The sequence below is a fragment of the Zingiber officinale genome, chromosome 11A, assembly GCF_018446385.1.
Source record: "Zingiber officinale cultivar Zhangliang chromosome 11A, Zo_v1.1, whole genome shotgun sequence".
In the NCBI taxonomy this organism is placed as follows: domain Eukaryota; kingdom Viridiplantae; phylum Streptophyta; class Magnoliopsida; order Zingiberales; family Zingiberaceae; genus Zingiber; species Zingiber officinale.
In genome coordinates, this window is record NC_056006.1 from 44,589,910 (window position 1) to 44,616,299 (window position 26,390).

A 26,390-nucleotide genomic window follows, 5' to 3' on the forward strand; every position below is an offset into this window, starting at 1 on the left:
TGCTAGCAGGCGTTTCTTATTAAAGAAGGAGAAATGTTCTATTTAAGCAGTATTTACCGAATAGGGAATAAATAGGAATAAAAATGGTTGCATGTAAGTACTACTCACCTGCGGTAAGAGTAGTTTTCGGTTTGTGATTCTCCTTGTTTTTGAATCGTGTAGTAAAGGTTGTTGTTTGGAACTTGCTGCCGTGTACTTCCAATAAGGGAAATAAATGGTATGGGTAAGAATGTGGTTTAGATCTCGTTAGTTTCAAACAGAGCAAAGGATTTTGTGTTTTGAATTAGCAACCATGAATCACAAAGGAAGAAAGTAGTAATTCAATTTTTATTGGTTGCTGCCATGAACTCAATCCCGAATTTAAGTGATGTTTTCTGGTTTACATGGTTTTGTTGCCGTGAGTTTTATAAGAAGATGGGAATGGGTTTTTAATGAATTTGGCACATAGTCTAGACTTCCAAATTCTGATAATAAGCATCTCATAGTTGGATTTTTGTTTCCCTTTGCCTTACTGCTATGGTGTGCTATAATCTGATAACCTTTGTTCCTTTATTTTTGCTGCCATGAATCAAAGAAGAAAGAAGGGGTTTTGATTGGATTAGGTTTCATTGGGTTTGGCAAATAGTTAGGCTTCTTAATTATGATAATAAGCAAGCTTGATTCCTTGCTTCGGATTTTACTGGGCCGAGTAGAATTATATGATAGAGCCTTAGTTTCCCTTCATGCTTTTGGATCATGCTGTATAGAATTGTTGCTAGGGATTTAGCCTTTCTTTCCTGACTCCGGAACATGCAGAATTTAGGTTTGGGTTTCTTTGTTGCTGAGGTATTAAATCTGAATTTCCTTCATATAATTCAGATTGGAGTTTCTTTAGTTTGCAGTGGCCCTTATAGCAAGTGCAGATCTGAGCCTTTCCTTAATGCTGTTGTGCCGAACTAGTCTTGATTTCCTTTGGGATTTGTTGGGTACAAGTAGCCATGTGTTCAAATAATCTAGTTCCAGATTTTTAATTAAGTATACAGTTTAGTTCATTCTGTTGTAGCATTTCAGTTTACGATTTCAGTCTAGATTTCTTGCTACCTAGAACCAACTGTCATAGGAATAGTTTCTTAGCATGAGAAATTAGTAGCTTTATAATCTTCTTTTGCTGTTTTCCCTTCCTTTCCGTTTACAAGCATGAGAAATTTACGAACAGTATTAGTTCTTAATTCTTTTCACTTGCCGTATTTTATAGCATGATTAGTAAGTTCAAAGTTGCTTTCTTTTGCTTTATTTTATAGCATGATTAGTAAGTTCAAAGTTGCTTTCTTTTGCTTTATTTTATAGCATGATTAGTAAGTTCAGATTTACTTTCCTTTGCTTTGTTTTATAACATGCTTAGAGAGTTCAGATCTGCTTCCCTTATGTTATTTTTATATAGCATACTTGGTTAGTTGTAATCCTATACTTGTTAGATATATCTATAGGATACTAATAGGCTCCAATAAAGGATTATAAGAAGCATGAGTAAAGAAAAAGACTAAAGTCTAGTTAAAAAGAGATAACAAGTAAATTAAAATAAGAGGCTAGTACCCGACTTCCGAGGTTGTCGTTAAACAAATCCAGGTGACCAATTCCGAGGTCTTGGCCCTGGTGAGACCGAGGTCTTTATCCTCATAGGGCTGGAGGCTCGCTACCCCAGTCACTATTAGAGAGCACGCAAAACAAAGATGGTACTAAGCCTGGGCCCAAAGAAGAAGAAAAGAAGAAGAAAGAAAAAGAAAAGAAGAAGAAAGAAAAAGAAAAGGAAGAAGAAAGAAAAAGAAAAAGAAGAAGAAAGTGAAAGAGAAATTAAAAGATTAATTTCTAGTATAAAGATGTAGGAAAATGAAACGAGTATTATACTTAGAATCAATGGAAGTTTAGTTCTTAAATTCTAAGCCTACAGTAGTAGTTTCATTATTTTCCTATCAGTTAGTGAGTATGCTTAGTATTCAGTTTTATTTCTATATACCATGAGTAAATGCAGTTTTCCTTTTAGCATTTCAGATTTATTATTGTTGCATTACTTTTATGCACTTCGAGTTTTATGAGATAGATTAGTACTTACTAAGCGTTTTGCTTATAGTTTTATTTTCTTTCCTCCTACTGCAGATAAAGAAAAAGCTAAGATATGAAAGGGAGGCGACAGGGTGGTGGTGGTGATGAAGGTATGTGATGACTGGACTATGGAGAGATCCAGAGTTTGCTAGCAAACCTTCAGGACCTATATGTTTAGAGTTTATGTTTTAGTTCTTTTCTTAAATACTATTATGAAGTTTTGTGAGATTGTGATTGAGTTTGATTCGTATTTGTAGCTTATCATGTCCTACTCTTGGAGTTATGTTTAGTTCTTATTGCTAGACTAGTTTTCATTGATTATAGTGTGATTTTATTACTGTGTAGTTGTGAAAAATGTGTTCCAGCCGCCTGTGGCTGCGTATATATTGTTTGTATTATGGATTTGGTCACCGGTACAGAGGAGACTCTGCCGAAATTTTTCGGTAGGAATTCCTCTAGGGCCGAGATAAATCTAAGTGTTGCTAATAATAGCATAAGTGACACTAGTAAGTAGAGTAGTAGTTAGGTAACGGTCGCCCTTAGAGAGTAGTAGTAAGAAGGGTGGTTGTTACAAAAATTATGGATGAGGATATTTTTAAGATCATGAGAAAATTAGAAACCCATAGAAACTTGTTTCATGAAATTCCAAGATCGTTAGGTTCATATTTAGGTCTTCTGAATGATTTTTCTTTTATTTTTTATTTTTCTTAAATTTGGGACGAATCCTGGATTCGTCCCAAAATCTTGGACGAATCTTGGATTCGTCCCAAAATCTGGGACGAATCCAGAAAAATCATTTAGAAGACCTAAATATGGACCTAACTATCTCGGAATTTCATGAAACAAGTTTTGATGGGTTCATAATTTTCTCATGATTTTAAAAATATCGTCATCCATAATTTTAAACTCATATATTTAGTGTGGTGATTTTTTAACCCAAATTTAACCTAATTCATAATAAAAAATTCACCGCATTTAATATACTATGTTAAAATTATGGATGAGGATATTTTTAAGATCACGATAAAATTAGGAATCCATAGAAACTTGTTTTATGAAATTCCGAGATCATTAGGTCCATATTTAAGCATTTCAAATAATTTTTCATTTAATTTTTATTTTTATTAAATTTGGGACGAATCCTGGATTCGTCCCAGAATTGGGGACGAATCCAGAATTTTGTTCCAAATTTGGGACAAAGTTGGCAACAAAAAAATTTTGATGCTAAAAGCCCTAGATCCAGATTAAATTCAACTCATCACGCCTTTCTTCCCCCATTTCTTTCCTCTCTCCCTCGTTCCCCTTTCCAACCAGCGATTTCCAGGAGGATTTCGGCCACATCTCCGACGACGGTGTGATCTCCAGCGGTGGAAGCTTTCCGATTTGTAAGCCCATCTCCTCTCTACGCTGCTCTCCCATCTCCCTCTCTCGGCAACTGGGCTCTGGCCAAGGGGCCGGGCACTGCCAGCCGGCGGTGGCTACTGTCAGGCGCCAGCCGCCACTTCCAGGCACCGGTGGCCAGTGGCTTGACGCAGTCTGGCCACTGCCAGGCGCTGGATGACCAACTCTGGCCGCCGGCGCAGGCCTAGCGGTGTGTGGCTGCCGTCGTGTGGCTGGCCAACTCTGGCTCGTGTCGCGTTGCTGGCCCGCGTCGCGTCATTGGCAGTGCCTGGCTTAACCTTACAGCATGAGGTTGATACAGCAATGAAATGATGTTTGTTACACTGTTGGTCAGACTGCTGTAGTTAATTCAACTTGTTTGTATTTATCATTGAAATGCTATTGATTTGTTGATAGCCTGACACCCCTATGATGATGAAATGCAAATACAAAAGATTTATTTCTGAACTTAATCTTCAGGTTGTTCTGCTCATGGATTAGATATTATGATGCTCTTGTTATACAGATGATGTAGTTTAATTTTCTGAAAAGTAGAATTTGTCCATTGTCTATGCATGATTACATTAATACATTAGCTTATTATTAGCACACAACTATGTAAGGGATCGGTGGCCGGCTAGAAAGGGGTTGGATAGCTAGGTCACCCCCAAGTTCGATTTCTTCTCTACACGGTTAGTTTGCGTAAGCGGAAATGAAACTAAAACAAGAAAGCAATGAGTAAGAACACAAACGCTAACACGATTCTTATACGTGGTTCGGAGATTGCTTGCTCCTACTCCATGGCGTGTCCTTGAGGTGGACGAGCCCTTGATCCTTCGGTGGATCAGTCCTCGGCAATCTCCGGCTAGCTCTTACTCCTTCTCGGTGGAGTAAACCTCTCACAAAGTATCTCTTCCTCTTTACAATGATGAACTTAGGTTTAGGAGGAAGAGAGTAGGCTTGGAAGCTTTTAGGCATTGACAAGGAGTTATTCAATAAGCATGAGTAACCTCCTTCAAGCCCCAAAGCTTCCCTTAAATAAGAGGAGAGAGTTGATCATCATATCAACTCATCTCGGCACCAGTCGACTGGCAAAACCATCAGTCGACTGGTGTTACCGTTAGAGGTAGCCAACGGCTACTTTCTAGCACCAACGGTCATTTACCAATCGACTGCTAAAACTAGCAGTCGACTGGTGCAGTCGACTGCTAAAACTTGCAGTTGACTGATCCACACCGACCGAACGAACAGAACCATTCTGTTCACGCCCAGTCGACTGCTAAAACATGCAGTCGACTGCTACAGTAACGCTACAGTACTGCTACCGTGCTGCTACAGTGAACCCTAGAATTTATGCTTTTACTCCGAGTACAATCTCTCGTGCACTCGTACCCTCACCCTTACAACTCTTTTGATGTTTCCTTTGCAGCTTTAACAGAACCTTCAAGCATACTTTCTTTGTCTCTCGTCCCTCAGATGCATTCATGCCTGCGGCTCGTCCCCAATGCCATCCTTCGCGTATGCCTCAAAATTGCTTCCCTCGGCCCTTGTCCTCACTGCCTTGTCCACGGTCCCTCGGATGCTTCATCCTTTACCGGACCCGAAGCCATCAACCTGAGTCACATGTATATCATGCAAACCTGCACAACTCAAATACACATATCAGATACAAGGATGAACCTAACTTAAACTCTTTGACACACACATCAAAACTATGATCGTACCGATCAAAACCTAGGTCGATTGCACCAACAAACTATTCTTTAGAATATCAGAAAAATATTTTCATAGTCTTGGATCTCTGATTGACAGATTGACTACTTTCCAGCACCAACGGTCATTTACCAGTCGAATGCTAAAACTAGCAGTCGACTGGTGCAGTCGACTGCTAAAACTTGCAGTCGACTGTTCCACACCGACCGAACGAACAGAACCATTCTGTTCGCGCCCAGTCGACTGCGCAGTCGACTGCACCAGTCGACTGCTAAAACATGCAGTCGACTGCTACAGTACTGCTACAGTAACGCTACAGTGCTGCTACAGTGAACCCTAGAATTTATGCTTTTACTCCGAGTACAATCTCTCGTGCACTCGTACCATCACCCTTACGACTCTTTTGATGCTTCCTTTGCAGCTTTAACAGAACCTTCAAGCATACTTTCTTTAGCTCTCATCCCTCAGATGCATTCAAGCCTACGGCTCGTCCCCAATGCCATCCTTCGCGTATGCCTCGAAATTGCTTCCCTCGGCCCTTGTCCTCGCTGCCTTGTCCACGGTCCCTCGGATGCTTCATCCTTCACCAGACCCGAAGCCATCAACCTGAGTCACATGTATATCCTGCAAACCTGCACAACTCAAATACACATATCAGATACAAGGATGAACCTAACTTAAACTCTTTGACACACACATCAAAACTATGATCGTACCGATCAAAACCTAGGTCGATTGCACCAACAATCTCCCCCTTTTTGATGTGTGGCAATATGTTTAAGTTAGGCATAAATATCAACATGAAAATTAGAAGCAATATGTAAACATGAAGCATAATACCCAAGCTCCCCCTTAACATATGCTCTCAACCATAATTTTTAAGTTTTGCACATAGTTAGGTTTTTAACTTAAACCTTTGCATTTCTCCCCCTTTGACACCATCAAAAATTGTACCAAACATGTAGACATACTATGGTATCAATGTGGACTTAAAAATACCCAAAACCAGCTCTTGAAAGTGCTGGAAAACAGCTACCAGTCGAATGCTATCTGTCGCAGTCGACTGGTACAAACCAATCCGAATTTCAGCATTTTACAACCAACTTCAGAAATGCATAGAAAATTTTAGAAAATTCGAAAACTCATGAAATTTTGAACACATATTTCTTATAATGTTATTTAACAAGGAAAAATATGTTTCTATGAAAATTCATCATATTTTTGAAGTTTTAATAAAAACTCAAACACCTTGAAAAATACTCAAGTTTATATCAACTTAAACCCTTGTTTTGAATTCATATGTTTCAAAATAAGTATCCACTGTAAATAAAACATAGAATTGTTTTTCAAAACATTTGAAATGTCCAACTATGATCTATGGGCAAGATGTCCATTAATTAAATATTTATTTTCCCCATAGTTGGCCTATGATCACTAAAAATTGATACATCTCATAACTCATCAAGATGCTATAAGCATAAGTGAATTATTTGTATCATCCTATCATCTCACATTTAAGGTTAGAAAATAATGCAAATCATTATGAGATGAAGATAGCTCCTACTTAGCCCCCTTGATCATGAATTTCTATCAAGGCTAAGTGCTCCCCCTTAAGGTCTCAAGTCAACCATTTTTCAAGGATTTGAACTATGATTTTAATGGTTGACTAACCTAAAATCCTCTAACCCTTGAGGATTGATTTTGGTACCCAATAGAGGTTTTTCTTAATTGGGTTTACCAAATATTCCTTGGGGATCCATTTTCTATCTATGGTCTTATTTTTTGATTGCCCCCTAGTAAGTAGATAATGGTAGGTCTTTTCATTATTGGGTTCATTGTATCCTAACCCATTTTTCTTAAAACTTGCCCTTTGGCTCCCAATGATCATGTTTAGGGTTTTAGAGCCAATTTCAAATTTTCTAAGGTCATTAGTAAGGTATTCTACCTTTTCCCTTAATTTCTTATTTTCTTCTTTTAAACATGAATCATTTGAATTTGTAGAAGAAACATGCATATCATTATCCTTAATAGTCATGAATTCTAATTTTTCCTTAAGCATGCAAATATCATTTTTAAAGGATTTGTTCTTTCTTTTTGCCTTAAACAAATCATCATTTGTGCTTCAAATAATTTTAATTAAGACATGAGGAGGAAGATTATGTACCTCACTTACCGAGACGTCCGAATCCGATGTTTGACCTCCCCCTTCACTTGAGCTCCCCTCTTCATCTTCACTTGAGCTCTTTCCCTCTTCATTTTCGGATGAGGTGGAGGCTATATCATCAATTCCCATTAGCGCAAAATTGACTACATGGTGCTCTTCTTCCTCCGATGATGATGAAGGATCATCCCATGTTGCTTTTAGGTTTTGAGCCTTCTTCCCTTTTTCTTTTGTCTTCTTCTCCTCCCTCTTCTTCCCTTCCTTCCTCTTCAAGAGAGGACAATCATCTCTTATGTATCCTTCTCCTTGACAATTATAGCAAATGATCTTCCTTGTCCTACTTTTGCTTCTAGTACTTTTCCTAGCACAAGATTTGTTAGAAGAAAAAGATTTAAATGTCTTTCTCATCTTCCTTACCATATATGCCTCTTGATCGCTATCCATTGAGGCACTTGATTCTTCGGAGTCGGAAGATGGTGGTGATGAAGATTTCTTCTTCTTTCCCTTTCCCTTGTTTGCCACAAGGGCTACTCCTCTTGATCTATGTGCTTCTTCATCTAATCCTTCAACTCTTGTTTCGTGGAGCTCCATTCTTGAGAAGAGGTCATCTAGAGAGGATTTCTCTAGGTCCTTTGATATGTAGTATGAATCTACAATGGAGCTCCAAGTTGTGGTTCTTGGGAAAGCATTTAGGGCTTTCATCATCATGTCTCGATTTGAGAGTGTCTCACCTACACTTGTTAGTCCATTAATAATTTCCTTAATTCTAGAATGTAAAATTGATACCTTTTCTCCTTTCTCAAGCTTGATATTGTTGAGTTGAGTTCGAAGGAGGTCTCTTCTTGCCAATTTTGCTTCCAATGTCCCTTCATGAAGCTCCACTAGCTTTTCCCATAACTCCTTGGCGCTTGAGTAGGTTCCAACCCTTGTTATTTCTTGTTGGGGAAGAACATTGTGTAGATGATGGATTGCCTTGGCATTTGCTAGATGCTCTTCTTTTTGCCTTTTGGTCCATCTTGTTATATCGATTGTCTCATTGTGTTCATCCTTGGGCTCTTCAAAACCACTTCTCATGATTAGCATAATGTCAAAATCGGTATTAAAAAATACCTCCATTCTCTTCTTCCACCAAGAGAAGTCGCCTTCGAATTTGGGTGGATGAATGTTTGAGCCGACCATTTTGATGAAATGCTATTCTCGGCGATTAGTCCGTTGAAGGGCGTCCTTGCTCTGATACCACTTGTAAGGGATCGGTGGCTGGCTAGAAGGGGGGTTGGATAGCTAGGTCACCCCCAAGTTCGATTTCTTCTCTACACGGTTAGTTTGCGCATGCAGAAATGAAACTAAAACAAGAAAGCAATGAGTAAGAACACAAACGCTAACACGATTCTTATACGTGGTTCGGAGATTGCTTGCTCCTACTCCACGGCGTGTCCTTGAGGTGGACGAGCCCTTGATCCTTCGGTGGATCAGTCCCCGGCAATCTCCGGCTAGCTCTTACTCCTTCTCGGTGGAGTAAACCTCTCACAAAGTATCTCTTCCTCTTTACAATGATGAACTTAGGTTTAGGAGGAAGAGAGTAGGCTTGGAAGCTTTTAGGCATTGACAAGGAGTTATTCAATAAGCATGAGTAACCTCCTTCAAGCCCCAAAGCTTCCCTTAAATAAGAGGAGAGAGTTGATCATCATATCAACTCATCTCGGCACCAGTCGACTGGCAAAACCATCAGTCGACTGGTGTTACCGTTAGAGGTAGCCAACGGCTACTTTCCAGCACCAACGATCATTTACCAGTCGACTGCTAAAACTAGCAGTCGACTGGTGCAGTCGATTGCTAAAACTTGCAGTCGACTGATCCACACCGACCGAACGAACAGAACCATTCTGTTCACGCCCAGTCGACTGCTAAAACATGCAGTCGACTGCTACAGTAACGCTACAGTACTGCTACCGTGCTGCTACAGTGAACCCTAGAATTTATGCTTTTACTCCGAGTACAATCTCTCGTGCACTCGTACCCTCACCCTTACAACTCTTTTGATGCTTCCTTTGCAGCTTTAACAGAACCTTCAAGCATACTTTCTTTGGCTCTCGTCCCTCAGATGCATTCATGCCTGCGGCTCGTCCCCAATGCCATCCTTCGCGTATGCCTCGAAATTGCTTCCCTCGGCCCTTGTCCTCACTGCCTTGTCCACGGTTCCTCGGATGCTTCATCCTTTACCGGACCCGAAGCCATCAACCTGAGTTACATGTATATCCTGCAAACCTGCACAACTCAAATACACATATCAGATACAAGGATGAACCTAACTTAAACTCTTTGACACACACATCAAAACTATGATCGTACCGATCAAAACCTAGGTCGATTGCACCAACAAACTATTCTTTAGAATATCAGAAAAATATTTTCATAGTCTTGGATCTCTGATTGACAGATTGAGTTTACCTCATTTGTAGATTTGTTCCCTAAGAATGCCTTTGTTCACTTAACAAGTGGAATACCTTCCTGTTGTCTTTCCAGATGAGAACAAACAACAGAACATAGTAAAATTTTCAGATAGGGTAAGCATGTCCAATGAATTTTAATTTGCAATATATTTTAAATATATATATTAGATTAGATATGTGTATATCTGTGAAGATTTGTATAGATTTGATTGATTTAGTTGTCATCTTTAGTTGATCTCATTCCTTGGTAATAGTTGTCTAAATTAGAAGTTTTATTAGTGCTTAACTAGGTTTGCTAGATATCAAAACAATTGTATATAATCTTATTATTGTGATCAATAATATTTAGGCTAAATAACTTTAAGCCCCCTGTGTTTTCTATGAAGTAGCAGTTTGCCCACTTATTTAAAAAATAACACTTAACCCCTTTTGACCTGAAGTGTTTCATTTTTTATTTAAAATTCGGAAGTTACTGTCTGAATTCATAATGTTGTTTGTGCAGGTCTTAATTTGCCGTGAACTCAATGTAGTTGAAGACAACCGTATTTGTTCACCTCTTTTCGGTATTCCTAAGTTCATTAATATACATTTACTGATCTGTATATAAAGTTAGTTTTAATAATTATGTTATAGTTGATTCATTGTGTTCCTTCATTTTTGATAAAGTGCTCTTTGTTGTTTTGTCTTCAATGATAAGATTTATTTATAGTAACTTTTCTAATTTTTATTTTAATTAATATTGTTAATTTGTTTTTAACAGGGTTGGTGAGGCGAAATATATGTCGGAGAAAAAAGTAAGTATTAAGTAACATGTTAAACTTTTAATTTTATTTATTTATTTATTTTTTTCTAATTGCATTTTAAAAGTTAAATAAGGGTATCATTTTTTTTATAAATTTATTGAAATTTGCTACTACTGCATTATTAGTTCAAATTCCAAATTATGATTAGAGTTTGCCTAGCAACCAAGTAACCATGAGTACTAAAAGACTACTATCACCTAATTGATCTTAACTAGTTTGTGTTTTCTTCATTCGAGCTATTTTCATATGTAAGGAATTTTAAGAATGTGTTTCATGCTCTCCATGTCAGATGGAAATAGAATATTTGTAGCTATTGTTTCATATGGTGAAATAGGTTGTATCATAACAATTTGATGTGGTAATTAAAATAGGTTGTATCATATTTACGATACTTGTACTTAGCTTCAAGATACTTCTTATAATTTTATTTACCGTTGCTATGACATGGATGATTCATATCGTTGGTAAATAGGGCATTTATTTGAATGTTTAAGGAATTTAAGAGTTATGTGTTGTTTCCTATACCAATCTTTCTTGTTACAAATGATCTGGTTTATTTGTTTGTTGTTATGTAGGAAAAGAAGATTTGAGGGGCTAGAATTTGTGGCATAAGAAGATGACTTGATGTATCTTAGTTTGTTTAACTTCTTGGATTGATGGACTTGTTTAACTTTTGGAGTGTTGAAATTGTATAATATTTTGGAGTAGCTTGAAGAAGACAAATCTTGTATAACTTGTTGAGACCTTTATATTTGTTGAATTATGAGTTGAGTTCAATTATTAATAAATGTATGTGAAATTAGGATGTGTTGAATGCATATAATGTGCTATTTGAATTTGTTGTTTATGTATGTATGGATGGAATTGCAGAAATAAATTGTATCTGGAATTTTTTTTTATATTAGGGATAAATTTGGCAACAAAATGATTTGTTGCCATTTTATCGTACTTAATTTTCATGACAAAATCATTTTCGTCCCAGATTTTGGGACAAATCTATGAATTTGTCCCAGATTCTAGGACGAATATGTGGATTCGTCCCAGATTTTGGGATGAAATCTGGGACAAAAATTTATTTATTGTAAAATAAATTAGTATTTTTGTTGCCAAATTTGTCGCAAATGTTCATGAAAATTAGTTACGAATTTGGCAACGAAAATATAATTTGTTACCAAATTTTGTTGCCAAATTCGTTGCCAATTTTGTAACAAATTTATTATTCGTTGCAAAATTAGGGACAAACTTGGCAACAAAAAATTAATTCGTCACCGAATTCGTCCCCAAATTCATTGCAAAATTAGGAACAAACTTCGCAACAAAAAAATAATTCGTCACTGAATTCGTCCCCAAATTCGTTGCAAAATTAGGAACAAACTTGGCAACAAAAAAATAATTCGTCACCGAATTCGTCCCCAAATTCGTTGCAAAATTAGGAACAAACTTGGCAACAAAAAATAATTCGTCACCGAATTCGTCCCCAAATTCGTTGCAAAATTAGGGACAAACTAGAGTTTATTGTTGCAAATTTGGCAACGAATTTGGGGTCGAAAATTTTATTCATCGCCAATTTTGTCCCCAAATTCGTTGCCAAATTTGCAACAAAAAAAAAATTCGTTCCAAAAGTTGGCATCAAACGGTTTGGGACGAAAATTTTTTTGTCCCTGAATTCGTCCCAAAAAATTTTGCAACGAATTTTTTTTATAAATTCGTCCCCAAATTCGTCCCAGAAAGTACTAATTTTTGTAGTGTATGCTGAGAGACTTGCATTGTTGTAACGACCCAATTCTCCTTACTTTGAGTTCTAAATATCTTTGAAAATGTCTGAAAATACTTTTAAAATATTCTAGGGATTTTTAGGAATTTTTAGAGTATTTTTATGCAATTTTTGGAGGTCGTTTAGTAGGGTTACAAAAGAAAGAAGTTTTGAACAAAAATGTAGAAGGTGAGATTCGAAACCACGACCTCGGGTCGGACTGACCCAAGCGAAACCGGCCCAACCAGCTGAGCTGCGCGTGATTTGTTAACCAAATATGTAGCGAAATATATTTAAGCTATAGTTGGGAACGTTTAAAATAAATTGGAATTAAAAGTGCGCGACTGAGGATTTGAAACCCAAACCTGTGACTTCAAGCAAAACTCAGCTGACCAGCTAAGCCAGCGGGCTGTGTTAACCTAAGAGGGAGAGAAATATATTTAAGGTATAGTATTTAATAAAATAACCTAGGTTGTAAAAGAGGTTAAGTTAAGAGAGGAAAACCTAAAATTTTCTCTCAAAATTTCCCTTCTCCTCACGCACGCGGCGTCGTTTCTTCTATCGGGCGAAAACCCCAGCCAAGGCTAGGGTTCCTCCCTCCGGCGTCGGCGAGGTGTTTTCCGGCCGATCTCCACCCGTGGGTGACCATTCCGGCAAGGGGAGCTCGGGGAACACAAGGAAACGGGAGAAAAACGAAGCTCTACCGAAACCCTAGGACACTTCTCTTCGGTTGTAAGTCCAAGAACCCGAAGTAAGTGCTTCTCACCTGCGGTAGGAGTAGCTTTCGGGGTTTTCGTTTACGTTTTTGTTGTTGTGTAATGAACAGGAGCAGCTTTTCATTCTAGCATATGGTTTTGATTTCAACCCTTGCTCTAACAATTTGGTTTAAGATTTGGTTCATGTTCTTTTGATATTTTTAGAGCACGGACAGAAGGTTTAAGGGTCTTCCTTGATTGTTACAGCATGATAATGTAAATGTATTTACCTTACATTCAAGCATGTCTAAGTAGTCATACTTCCTTCAAGTCACAGCATGATTAAAGGACTGTTAAGGTTTATAAATAAGTTGGTTTTACAAACTTGCTGTTCGGAATTGGTTGCTGCCGTGGGCTTGACCAAATTCATTTCCTGTGACCAAGTAGTTTTTTTTTAATTTGCTGTTGAGTTTTGCTTTGAATATATATCTTTATATATCAGTGGAATATGGTTTTAAAATCTCCTGTATAATGTATATATGTGAGAAGTACAAACAAGCAAGACTAAAGTCACAAGTTGAACCTGAATTCCAGAATTTAAAATCAAAGAACACTAAGTGCTTAAATAAATGCCAAGGCATTTTATTTAGAAGAAGTAATTAAAGAAGGATATAAAGAAAAGTATTTTACTTTTAAAGGGCATGTACCAGACACAAGGTCCAAGGGATGGGCTCCGAGTTGCCCCTAGACATAAAGTCTAGAAGTGTCTTAATGGTTTTGGGATTAGCTACCTCAATTCTCATTAAGAAAGGCGCGCAAAGTGGTACAATGCCGGGCCCAAGTAAAGTTGAATATTATTTTTAAAGTATAAAAGTATTAATTTGGAGACAAATAGAACAAGTTCCTTTATCCAAGTTGCAAATTCTAGCAAGTTAAATGGTTGTTTCCTTTAGAGATGCATGATGTAGTTCTATATTGCTATTTTCATGTTGAGCATGTACTCTCTGCTTTCTTTAATGTTTATGCATTCCTTATCGGATTTTGTGAGTAGAAAGCACTTACTAAGCTTTTAGCTTATAGATATTACTTTCCTCCTACTGCAGATACAGATAAAAATAAAGGAAAGGCTAAAGTGGTATAGAAGAAGGCGACAAGGAGACGTTGATGGTGTGTGTGGTGGCTGTTATGGAAGCTTGGGGCCTTGCTAAGAAATTGCTGCAAGTTAATTTAATTAGTTTTCTTTTTAAATAACTAGGAGAATTTAGAGAAGTACAGATTCTTTTTGCTCTTTCTGTTTTGCTGTTTTGAAGTTGTTCCAATGCTTTTGTTCTGTTGAATTCCTGGAACCATTCGGTTGGTTAAATGCTTAGTTAAATGCTTGCTTAAATGTTTTAGTTGTTGAATTTCTAGAGTTGTTTTGATGCAGTTTACAGTAGGTTAATGCTAGAATTTGAAGTTCTAATTGCATGCTGCTTGTGTTAGTTTTGTCACTGCTAAGAGTTTAATGAGATTCGTTAATTAAATTGTTAGTGAATTGTAGAGATTCTTGGTAATTAGCACTGCTAGAAGATGAGTTTTGGTTACTTTTGGAACATTGACTTATCTGCATTACTACCCAAATGGTAGTGAATGTCCGGTTATGGGTTTTGTTATGGCAGGTTTTATGAATATTCTTTCGTGTTTTAGTTGCTATAGTCTGCATGCATTGGTAGCTAAACAAGTGCAGTTTACTGCTGTTATTTTGTTTCTCCGCACTTTCTTAGTGGTAGAGGATAACTCCTACATGAGTTCAGTTTAAAGTCCACTGTTGTTAGTTAATGTTTTCCTTATTAATGTTTAAAGGTTTGGCTAGTAATGAATTACTTTGCATGCGCCACCAGTAGGAGTAGCCAGGACCGAATTATGCAAGGATTTATATATATGATTACAAGTTCTAAATGCCATTATGAAAATCGTAATATGCGTGAAATACCTATGGTGATGAATGCAGCATGATAAAGGTTTTTGCTCATTTTGGAATATTCTTGATAATTGCTTTGCATGATAGTATTACTATATGAGTTTTGTCTTATGCAAGCATTGTGTATAATGTTCAGTTGTTTGAAACATACGAACAGTTGGTTTAAATTGCAGAATGAAAATTACCTTCCTTTAATAGATGCAAGTTGGGAAAGATGTAGCAAGCAGTGAGAGTGTTTAAGCTACATGTCTGTATGCTATGCTTGTTGTCTCACTTAATTGCATGTTTAAAAAAAAATATATATAGTGGTTAAGTAACGTTCACCTTAAAGAGTAGTAGTAAAGAAATTGGGTGGTCTTTACAGTTGGTATCAGAGCAGGTCCATTTTCCAGCAACACACACACATCAGCATCATCCTTGCCGCTTTCAAGTAAGAAAGTATTTAAGTTCTTTCTTTATTGCTTTCCTTTATTTACATTATTATTTGCAGTAGGGGTTGATAGTTATAAGTGAATGAGTAAGATAAGAGTTTTATTCTTTTAGCTATTTCCTTTCTTAATATATAAATGGGTATGTTTAGAAAGGGTAGAGAAATCATCAAATTTTCTTATTTGTTTAACTAGATGTCGAGAAGAGGACGTCCCCGTACCGCTCGTACTGAGGACCAAGTTCAGGAGGAAGAGAGGCCAGGCTCAACTGAGCCCAATCTTTCTGAAGTTGTTGCCCAACTTCAGAAACAAATAGCTGAGCAGCAGCAAGTAATTGCCAATCAACAACCAGTCCCTCCTACTCCTCAAACAGTAACTGTGGAGACTCCAGTGGTAACTGAGGTTCCACCAGCGGCCCAAGGAGTCGTCACAGCACCCCAGAGACAAGAATCCTACCTCATTCAGTGGCTGAAACTGAAACCAGAGAGCTTCTCAGGCATGACTGAGCCCTGGGATGCCCAGGCTTGGTTCAAAACACTGGAGAGCACCATGGAGCTTCTTGACTGCCTCCTTCTGCCTGACTGGAGACACACGCATGTGGTGGGAGAGAGTAAAGAGCAAGAGGGCAATCAATCAGATGAAATGGATTGATTTTGAGACAGAATTCTACGACGAGTTCTTTCGCCAAAAGATCACCAACAAGCACTACGAGGAGTTTATGGAGTTCAGACAGGGGGATCTGACAGTAGAGGAAGCAGTTAAGAGATTCAATAGGCTAGCTCATCTCTGCCCAGAACTAGTAAGTACAGAGAAGGAACGAGTCAGATTAATGCTCAGGATGCTGAAGCCTGTGATATCACTTAATGTGAGCAGTGGAACTCATCAGCCCCTGACTAGAGAAGAGTTGGTCAGTAGAGCCTTAGTAGCTGAGCACTATCTGAATAGCATGAAGGCACAAAGAGAGCAGCACAAGCCAATCAAGATGGAGACCAAGACTGGGGGAAATCAGAAACCCCAGTTAAATAATCAGAACTGGAAAGGCAAGGGTACTAAAAGGAAGCAGTGGGATTCAGGAAGTAATCAGAAGGGAGGATCAGAAACCAAACAGACTAAGCTCTTTCCCTGCCCCAAATGTGGGAGAACACATCCAGGAGCCTGCCTCTTGGGTAAGACTGGATGTTATTCTTGTGGTCAAGAAGGACACATGGCCAAACAGTGTCCTAACAAGTTCAAAGCACCTCAGCCACAGCCAATACAATATGGAGCCAAGCCTCAACTACATTATATGCCTGCAACTCTGGAAGGACCTCAGATCAGTCAAGGAAGGTTGGAAGCTCCACCAGTTCCAGCCTTTGACAATGCCAGAGTATTCTCCCTTACCAAAGAGGAAGCTGCTAGTGCCTCCACGGTCGTAACAGGTCAAGTAGTTATTTTTCAGCATATAGCTACTGCACTATTTGATACTGGGGCGACCCATTCTTTTGTATCCATACCTTTTGCCAAAGAATTACAGGTACCTACAGAAAGCATGAATTCCAAGTTCCTGACAACCCTACCTTCTGGGGAAGTCATGGAATCTAGTCAGTGGCTTCGGTCTGTACCAGTCAGAATTTTAGACCGAGAGCTATGTGTTAATCTGGTAGTCCTCGCTATGCAGGATTTCGATATCATTTTAGGTATGGATTTCCTCAGCAAGTACAGTGCTTCAGTTGAGTGATCTTTAGCCCAGAAGGTGAACCCTCCTTTGAATTTACCGGAGTACCAAAGAGGAAGACCCAGAAATTTCTCTCTTCCCTCACAGCTCACCAGATGCTAGCTAAAGGGTGTGCTGGTTTTCTTGCATTCATTGTGAGTACAGAAGAAGAAGAAAGACCTAAGCAGGAGGAAGTTCGGGTAGTCTGTGAGTATCCAGAGGTATTCCCAGAAGAGCTACCTGGACTACCTCCAAACAGAGAAGTGGAGTTTGAGATTGAACTGGTTCCTGGTACCAGTCCAATTTCAAAAGCTCCATATCGTATGTCTCCAGCAGAGCTAAAAGAGTTACAAGAGCAACTTCAGGAGCTACTTGACAAGGGTTTCATTCGCCCTAGTCACTCACCATGGGGAGCTCCTGTGTTGTTTGTCAAGAAGAAGGATGGATCTATGCGGATGTGCATAGATTATAGGGCTCTGAATCAAGTGACCATCAAGAACAGGTATCCACTGCCCAGGATCGATGATTTATTTGATCAATTGAAAGGGGCAACAGTGTTCTCCAAGATAGATCTGTGCTCTGGGTACCATCAGTTAAAAGTGAAGGAGAGTGATATACCCAGAACTGCTTTCAGGACCAGATATGGACACTATGAATTTGTGGTCATGCCTTTTGGTGTGACTAATGCACCTGCAGTCTTTATGGACCTGATGAATAGAGTGTTCAGTTAATACCTTGACAAGTTTGTCATCGTGTTTATCAACGACATTCTAATCTATTCCAGAACCCCAGAGGAGCATGACACGCACTTGAGAATAGTTCTGCAGACCCTTCAGCAAAAGCAGCTCTATGCTAAATTCTCAAAGTGCGAGTTCTGGTTGGAGCAGGTGGCATTTCTAGGTCACATTGTTTCAAAAGAAGGCATTCAGGTAGATCCAGCCAAAGTAGAAGCGGTCAGCAACTGGAAGAGGCCCAAGAATGCCAGGGAGATCAGAAGCTTCCTTGGTTTAGCTGGGTACTACAGAAAATTTGTGGAGGACTTTTCCAGAATAGCCTCTCCACTTACAGCCCTCACCAGGAAGGACAAGAAGTTTGAATGGTCAGATAAATGTGAGCAGAGTTTTCAAGAACTCAAGAAGAGACTGACCAGTGCTCCTATACTGACTGTTCCAGAGAGTGACAAGAGTTTTGACATCTACAGTGATGCTTCCAAGATGGGCTTAGGAGCTGTACTCATGCAGGAAGGAAAAGTTATAGCTTATGCTTCAAGACAACTCAAAGACTACGAGAAGAACTATCCCACTCATGATCTAGAGCTGGCAGCTGTAGTCTTTGCACTGAAACTCTGGCGACACTACTTGTATGGAGTCCAGTGCAGAATCTTCACAGACCATTAGAGTCTTAAGTACTTCTTCACTCAGAAGGACTTAAACATGAGACAGCGCAGGTGGTTAGAGTTGGTCAAAGATTATGACTGTGAAATCCTCTACCACCCAGGTAAAGCTAATAAAGTAGCAGATGCACTAAGCAGAAAATCCAGTGCATCCCTGATGTCCTTGACCTCATTAGCCCTGCCACTACAGAAGGAGTTGTCAGATTTCGGACTTGAAATTATTTATGGGCAACTTTCTGCATTGACCCTAGAGTCAACCCTGTTTGAGGATATACAAAAAAAGCAAAGTGAAGATTCAGATATCCAAAAGATCAAGCAAGGGATACGAGAAGTAGAAAATTCCGAATTTCGAGTATCAGACAGTGGAATTCTTTATCAGGGAAGTCGTCTTTGTGTTCCCAATGATGAAGAGCTGAGAAAGAAAATTTTAGAAGAAGCCCATAGTACACCATACTCCATGCATCCTGGTTCTACCAAGATGTACCAAGATGTGAAACAGAAATTCTGGTGGTCTGGACTCAAAAGAGATGTAGCTAAATATGTCAGTACCTGCCTGACATGTCAGAGGGTCAAAGCAGAACATCAGAGACCGGGAGGAGTTTTACAACCTCTTCCAATACCAGAGTGGAAGTGGGAAGATATATCCATGGATTTCATAACAGGTCCCCCAAGAACCACAAATGGATATGATGCGATATGGGTGAGAGTGGATAGATTGACCAAGTTTGCCCATTTTCTAGCCATCAAGGTGTCCCACTCTATAGAGCAGTTGGCACAGTTATATGTTAAGGAGGTGATCAGACTTCATGGAGTTCCCAAATCTATTGTTTCTGATAGAGATGGGAGCTTCACCTCTCACTTTTGGGAGTGTGTACAGACTGCACTAGGCACCAAGCTCAAGTTCAGCACAGTCTTCCATCCTCAGACTGATGGACAGACAGAGCGAGTAAACCAGATACTAGAAGATATGCTCAGGGCTTGTGCACTAGATTTTAAAGGCAGTTGGTGCAAGTATCTGTGCTTAGCTGAGTTTGCCTACAACAACAGCTACCAAGCCACCATCAGGATGGCACCATATGAAGCACTGTATGGCAGAAAGTGCAGATCACCTATATACTGGCAAGAAGCTGGAGAAAGAAGAGAAATGGAAGTAGAGCTGGGCATTCAGACTGAGATGATAGAAGAAACCACTCAGGTTATTCAGAAGATCAGACAGAGGATTGAGACTGCCCAGAGTAGACAGAAAAGCTATGCTGACACACGCCGAAGGCCACTGGAATTCCAAGTAGGAGATTCAGTCTTTCTCAAGGTTGCTCCTATGAAGGGGGTGATGAGATTTGGCAAGAAAGGCAAATTAAGTCCTCGCTATGTAGGACCGTACCTGATTTCAGAAAGGATTGGTAAAGTGGCTTATAAGCTGGATTTGCCACTGGACATGTCAGCAGTACACAATGTGTTTCATGTCTCCATGTTAAAGAAGTGTCTTCATGACCCTAGCCAAGTGATTGAACCTCAGTCAGTGCAGATCCAAGAGGATCTTAGTTATGAGAGTAGACCTACACAGATAGTGGATAGAGCAGTCAAGAGACTAAGGAACTAAGAAGTGCCACTAGTGAAGGTCGTCTGGCAGAACCAGAAGCACGAGGAAGTCACTTGGGAACGAGAGGACAGTATGAGGCAGAAATATCCAGAACTATTCTAAGTTCGAGGACGAACTTTTTATAAGGTATGGGGAGTTGTAACGACCCAATTCTCCTTACTTTGAGTTCTAAATATCTTTGAAAATGTCTGAAAATACTTTTAAAATATTCTAGGGATTTTTAGGAATTTTTAGAGTATTTTTATGCAAGTTTTGGAGGTCGTTTAGTAGGGTTACAAAAGAAAGAAGTTTTGACCAAAAATGTAGAAGGTGAGATTCGAAACCACGACCTCGGGTCGGACGGACCCAAGTGAAATCGGCCCGACCAGCTGAGCTGCGCGTGATTTGTTAACCAAGTATGTAGCGAAATATATTTAAGCTATAGTTGGGAACGTTTAAAATAAATTGGAATTAAAAGTGCGCGACTGAGGATTTGAAACCCAAACCTGTGACTTCAAGCAAAACTCAGCTGACCAGCTGCGCCAGCGGGCTGTGTTAACCTAAGAGGGAGAGAAATATATTTAAGGTATAGTATTTAATAAAATAACCTAGGTTGTAAAAGAGGTTAAGTTAAGAGAGGAAAACCTAAAATTTTCTCTCAAAATTTCCCTTCTCCTCACGCACGCGGCGCCGTTTCTTCTCTCGGGTGAAAACCCCAGCCAAGGCTAGGGTTCCTCCCTCCGGCGTCGGCGAGGTGTTTTCCGGCCGATCTCCACCCGTGGGTGACCATTCCGGCAAGGGGAGCTCGGGGAACACAAGGAAACGGGAGAAAAACGAAGCTCTACCGAAACCCTAGGACACTTCTCTTCGGTTGTAAGTCCAAGAACCCGAAGTAAGTGCTTCTCACCTGCGGTAGGAGTAGCTTTCGGGGTTTTCGTTTACGTTTTTGTTGTTGTGTAATGAACAGGAGCAACTTTTCATTCTAGCATATGGTTTTGATTTCAACCCTTGCTCTAACAATTTGGTTTAAGATTTGGTTCATGTTCTTTTGATATTTTTAGAGCACGGACAGAAGGTTTAAGGGTCTTCCTTGATTGTTACAGCATGATAATGTAAATGTATTTACCTTACATTCAAGCATGTCTAAGTAGTCATACTTCCTTCAAGTCACAGCATGATTAAAGGACTGTTAAGGTTTAGAAATAAGTTGGTTTTACAAACTTGCTGTTCGGAATTGGTTGCTGCCGTGGGCTTGACCAAATTCATTTCCTGTGACCAAGTAGTTTTTTTTAATTTGCTGTTGAGTTTTGCTTTGAATATATATCTTTATATATCAGTGGAATATGGTTTTACAATCTCCTGTATAATGTATATATGTGAGAAGTACAAGCAAGCAAGACTAAAGTCACAAGTTGAACCTGAATTCCAGAATTTAAAATCAAAGCACACTAAGTGCTTAAATAAATGCCAAGGCATTTATTTAGAAGAAGTAATTAAAGAAGGATATAAAGAAAAGTATTTTACTTTTAAAGGGCATGTACCGGACACAAGGTCCAAGGGATGGGCTCCAAGTTGCCCCTAGACATAAAGTCTAGAAGTGTCTTAATGGTTTTGGGATTAGCTACCTCAATTCTCATTAAGAAAGGCGCGCAAAGTGGTACAATGTTGGGCCCAAGTAAAGTTGAATATTATTTTTAAAGTATAAAAGTATTAATTTGGAGACAAATAGAACAAGTTCCTTTATCCAAGTTGCAAATTCTAGCAAGTTAAATGGTTGTTTCCTTTAGAGATGCATGATGTAGTTCTATATTGCTATTTTCATGTTGAGCATGTACTCTCTGCTTTCTTTAATGTTTATGCATTCCTTATCGGATTTTGTGAGTAGAAAGCACTTACTAAGCTTTTAGCTTATAGATATTACTTTCCTCCTACTGTAGATACAGATAAAAATAAAGGAAAGGCTAAAGTGGTATAGAAGAAGGCGACAAGGAGACGTTGATGGTGTGTGTGTTGGCTGTTATGGAAGCTTGGGACCTTGCTAAGAAATTGCTGCAAGTTAATTTAATTAGTTTTCTTTTTAAATAACTAGGAGAATTTAGAGAAGTACAGATTCTTTTTGCTCTTTCTGTTTTGCTGTTTTGAAGTTGTTCCAATGCTTTTGTTCTGTTGAATTCCTGGAACCATTCGGTTGGTTAAATGCTTGGTTAAATGCTTGCTTAAATGTTTTAGTTGTTGATTTTTTTTAGAGTTGTTTTGATGCAGTTTACAGTAGGTTAATGTTAGAATTTGAAGTTCTAATTGCATGCTGCTTGTGTTAGTTTTGTCACTGCTAAGAGTTTAATGAGATTCGTTAATTAAATTATTAGTGAATTGTAGAGATTTGCTGGTAATTAACACTGCTAGAAGATGAGTTTTGGTTACTTTTGGAACATTGACTTATCTGCATTACTACCCAAATGGTAGTGAATGTCCGGTTATGGGTTTTGTTATGGCAGGTTTTATGAATATTCTTTCGTGTTTTAGTTGCTATAGTCTGCATGCATTGGTAGCTAAATAAGTGCAGTTTACTGCTGTTATTTTGTTTCTCCGCACTTTCTTAGTGGTAGAGGATAACTCCTACATGAGTTCAGTTTAAAGTCCACTGTTGTTAGTTAATGTTTTCCTTATTAATGTTTAAAGGTTTGGCTAGTAATGAATTACTTTGCATGCGCCACCAGTAGGAGTAGCCAGGACCGAATTATGCAAGGATTTATATATATGATTATAAGTTCTAAATGCCATTATGAAAATCGTAATATGCGTGAAATACCTATGGTGATGAATGCAGCATGATAAAGGTTTTTGCTCATTTTGGAATATTCTTGATAATTGCTTTGCATGATAGTATTACTATATGAGTTTTGTCTTATGCAAGCATTGTGTATAATGTTCAGTTGTTTGAAACATACGAACAGTAGGTTTAAATTGCAGAATGAAAATTACCTTCCTTTAATAGATGCAAGTTGGGAAAGATGTAGTAAGCAGTGAGAGTGTTTAAGCTACATGTCTGTATGCTATGCTTGTTGTCTCACTTAATTGCATGTTTAAAAAAAAAAAATATATAGTAGTTAAGTAACGTTCACCTTAAAGAGTAGTAGTAAAGAAATTGGGTAGTCTTTACAATTGTAGAGCTGAGTAGTCAAGTCCCTTATGTCTAACCGACTCTATACTGAAAAACTTGTCTTGGAGAGTTGAGGAGTTATGTCCCTTAAGTCTGACCAACTTAAGTCTGATTGGCTATATACTGAGATATTTGTATTGGAGAGTTAAGGAGCTAAGTCCCTTAAGTCCGATTGGTTCTAAGTCCGATCGACAATATACTGAGAGACTTGTATCAAAGAACAGCGAACTAAGTCTCTTAAGTCTGGCTGGCTGTATGCTGAGAGACTTACATTGTAGAGTTGAAGAGCTATATCCCTTAAGTCCAACCACCTCTAAGTCCGACCGACTTTGTACTGAGAGATTTGTACAGACTAAGTGAGGAGTTGAGCTCTTGACTCTAACTACTACCTCACCTTAACTTTAACCGTCATATGATGATGACTATCGAACCCACCTTACTCTCGGGGCACTCACAACACACTATATCAATATATATATATATATATATATATATAGAATTACCTCTCCAAATTAATTCTTAATTATCTTACAAAAATGGCTCATCATTCAAATAATAGTTCGCGTGTAGATGATCTCTTTAATTAATATCCCTGACGGCGCCATGTCGTTGCTCAATCAAAGAGCCCCAAGCGCACCGGAGTGCCCGTCTTGGGGATCCAATCGTCTCCCTGGATGAAGGTCGTGGGGGTGTAGGTGATCGCATCATTCCGGCCGATCACCTTGAATCCCGACCATTTGACGCGTTTGGAAGTGTCGGCGCCGGCGCCCTTGTTGCCGTACTCCGCGTACGACAGCGTCTTCAGCGCGAAGTCCCCATCCCAGGGCATGTACCCTTCGGGGCTGATGAAATCTCCGATCTCCGACTCCATCACCACGGTGTGGGAGTATTCCTTCCAGGGACGTCCGATGTAGCTCGGAATCTTGCTGGCGACAGCGGCGAGATCTGGTTCAGCAGTGAAGCGACAATTGTGGATCACGAAGCCGGTGGCCTGGTGGCTGTCAGTGCGGCCCTGCGCCAGCACAATGTTCTGCTGGTTGTCCAGGGGGCGGCGCACGGTGAGTATGCAGTTCTGGAACACGGCGGCTGCGTTGCCGAAGATGAAATCGACGGTGCCGAGGATGAGGCAACCTCGATAGAACTGCCGGTGAGTGTGGGCATAGAGCGTGTCCTGGTATGCCTCCATGCGGCAATTGAGGAAAATGGCGCGGTCCGACTGCACGCGCAGCGCCACCGCCTGGTGCTTGATCGCTCCGGCAGTGTTCTGGAACCCAATCGCTATCGCCGCGAACCCATCGCCGATCGCAGCTATAGATATATATATCCATCACAATAATATTATTTAAATAACGTGAGCTGGGATCCATCGACCTTAATTACTAATTAATCGCTTATGATCGACGATTCACCGAAGGTTGCTGTTTCGAAGGTCTTGGTGCCGTCGTCGAAGTTCTTGCTTCCGGTAATAACTGTCTTCCTCGAGCCATCACCATACATGGTAACATTGATCATGTTCGTATCCACCACAGCCTGCTCCTCGTACACTCCTTCCTTCACGTAGATCACATACCTGATCATGTCGTTTAATTTCATTTTGATCGACATGAACAAGAAGATCACGTCAAAACCTAGTTACTGATCATTAGAAACAGAGGTCGAATACCTTCCGCTAATGGTGGTTGGCATTTTAGCCAGTGCCTCTGATATGGTCTTGAAGTCTCCGCTGCCATCCTTAGCCACTGTCACATTGGGCGTCAACTCCTTGGTTGCGCGGCCTAGGAGAAACCTTCGGCGGTCATCGTCGACCCAGTCGGGAAGCCTGCCGTCAGTCCCAACGTCGACCTCTTGATTTTCTATTGGAGCCTCAGATAGAAGCCGTCGGCCACCTTTGCCACAGCCGAGGTTGATAACCGAAAGGAAGGAGGACAAGCTGCCGACGATGGCCAGGGCGTTGCTGGTGAGCTGCTTGGCCTTGTTCAGAGCAGTCTTCATCTTTTGCTTCTGGTCGCCGTCAGGAAACCCATCGATGCACGTCTCCTGGTACGTCGCGGTGGCGCTGAGCCAGTTTTTGAGCTCGTGCACTTTCTTTGGGAGGCCGTTCAGGTGTTGTGAATCGATGGTACCCAAGGTGCTCGCTAGCTCACCCACGGCGTACTTGTGCAACTTCTGGCAGAGCTCTACGGCGCTCTTCACCTCAGGATCCGCCGTGCCAATCGTGTCAGACTTCTTGAAGGCCACATCGACTTCTTTCACGATGACCGAGACGGCGGCGAGGACGAGGTCCTTGGGGGTAGAGGTGGAGTTGGTTGCGCCTTTCAGGGTGGATTCGCAGGTGGCGCGGTAGTCGGTGGGAGAACAAAGGACTTGGATGGCGCTGGTGGTATGGAACTCTTTGTTGGGAGATCCAGAGTCGGATTTGGACGAGGAGGAAGGAGTAGAGTTGGCGGTGCTGGTGGAGGTGGAGGTGGACTTGGGGTTGTAGGCAACGGCAGCGACTGCACAAACAGCAAGGACAGTGACTGCCAAGATGCTACCAGCGGTGATGCGTTTACGGCGCTGCTCGCGTTCTGCGCGGCGGCGCTCGGAGAGGTAGCTGAAATCTTGGAAGGCGGACATGGTGTCCTCGCCGGTCGACTAATTAATTAATTAATTAATTAATTAATCGATCGATCAATTCAATTCAATTCGTCGCCTGTCGTCGTTACCTTCCTTCCCCTGCCGCTTGGAGATGACGGCAGATATGGAGAAGAAGGCAAGATTAGAGGAGGAGAGGGGAGGGGAGGGGAGAGTTTATGCCGCGGCGGTGGCTCGGGAAAGAAGGGCGTGGAGTTGTTTGTGGGCTTTCTTTTGTGGCTGACGGCGACAGATGACTGTTGCCCCTGCTTTCTCGCCGAATTAATAGCCTCAGGTTGCATTCAAATGAACGAGAAATCACGGGGAAAAGAATGGTCCTTTTTATTTAATTAAACGGGCTGTAGCATATTATAATTGCAACGTCACTACCCTAATATATAATAATGGATAAAAATTAAAGTGCGTTAGTTCAACGAGATGAGTTCATTTCGGGAAGAGTTCATTTACGTCGGTCTGCATTGTGATGGGCTCGGGTTAAGTCAGATTTTTCTTGCCGAGCTAATTCATGG

At 40.1% G+C, this 26,390-nt stretch overlaps 1 protein-coding gene across 1 annotated transcript; it reads right to left on the reverse strand.

The window, feature by feature from the left end:
• Positions 1-23,830: 23,830 nt before the first annotated feature.
• Positions 23,831-26,105, reverse strand: LOC122032563 (pectinesterase-like). The gene is made up of 3 exons (XM_042591870.1): positions 24,911-26,105; positions 24,657-24,817; positions 23,831-24,555 (listed from the first exon to the last, which is right to left on the reverse strand). Exons 1-3 carry the CDS (start codon positions 25,861-25,863, stop codon positions 23,861-23,863), a joined length of 1,809 nt encoding a protein of 602 aa, XP_042447804.1. The 5' UTR covers positions 25,864-26,105; the 3' UTR covers positions 23,831-23,860.
• Between the last annotated feature and the right edge of the window lie 285 nt (positions 26,106-26,390).

Coding starts and splice junctions, on each gene's coding strand:
- LOC122032563 (XM_042591870.1), bottom strand. CDS start 25,863: ATGTCCGCCTTCCAAGATTTCAGCTACCTCTCCGAGCGCCGCCGCGCA. Junction 24,818..24,910: donor CCAACCACCATTAGCGGAAG/GTATTCGACCTC, acceptor CGACATGATCAG/GTATGTGATCTACGTGAAGG. Junction 24,556..24,656: donor CTTCGAAACAGCAACCTTCG/GTGAATCGTCGA, acceptor ATATATCTATAG/CTGCGATCGGCGATGGGTTC.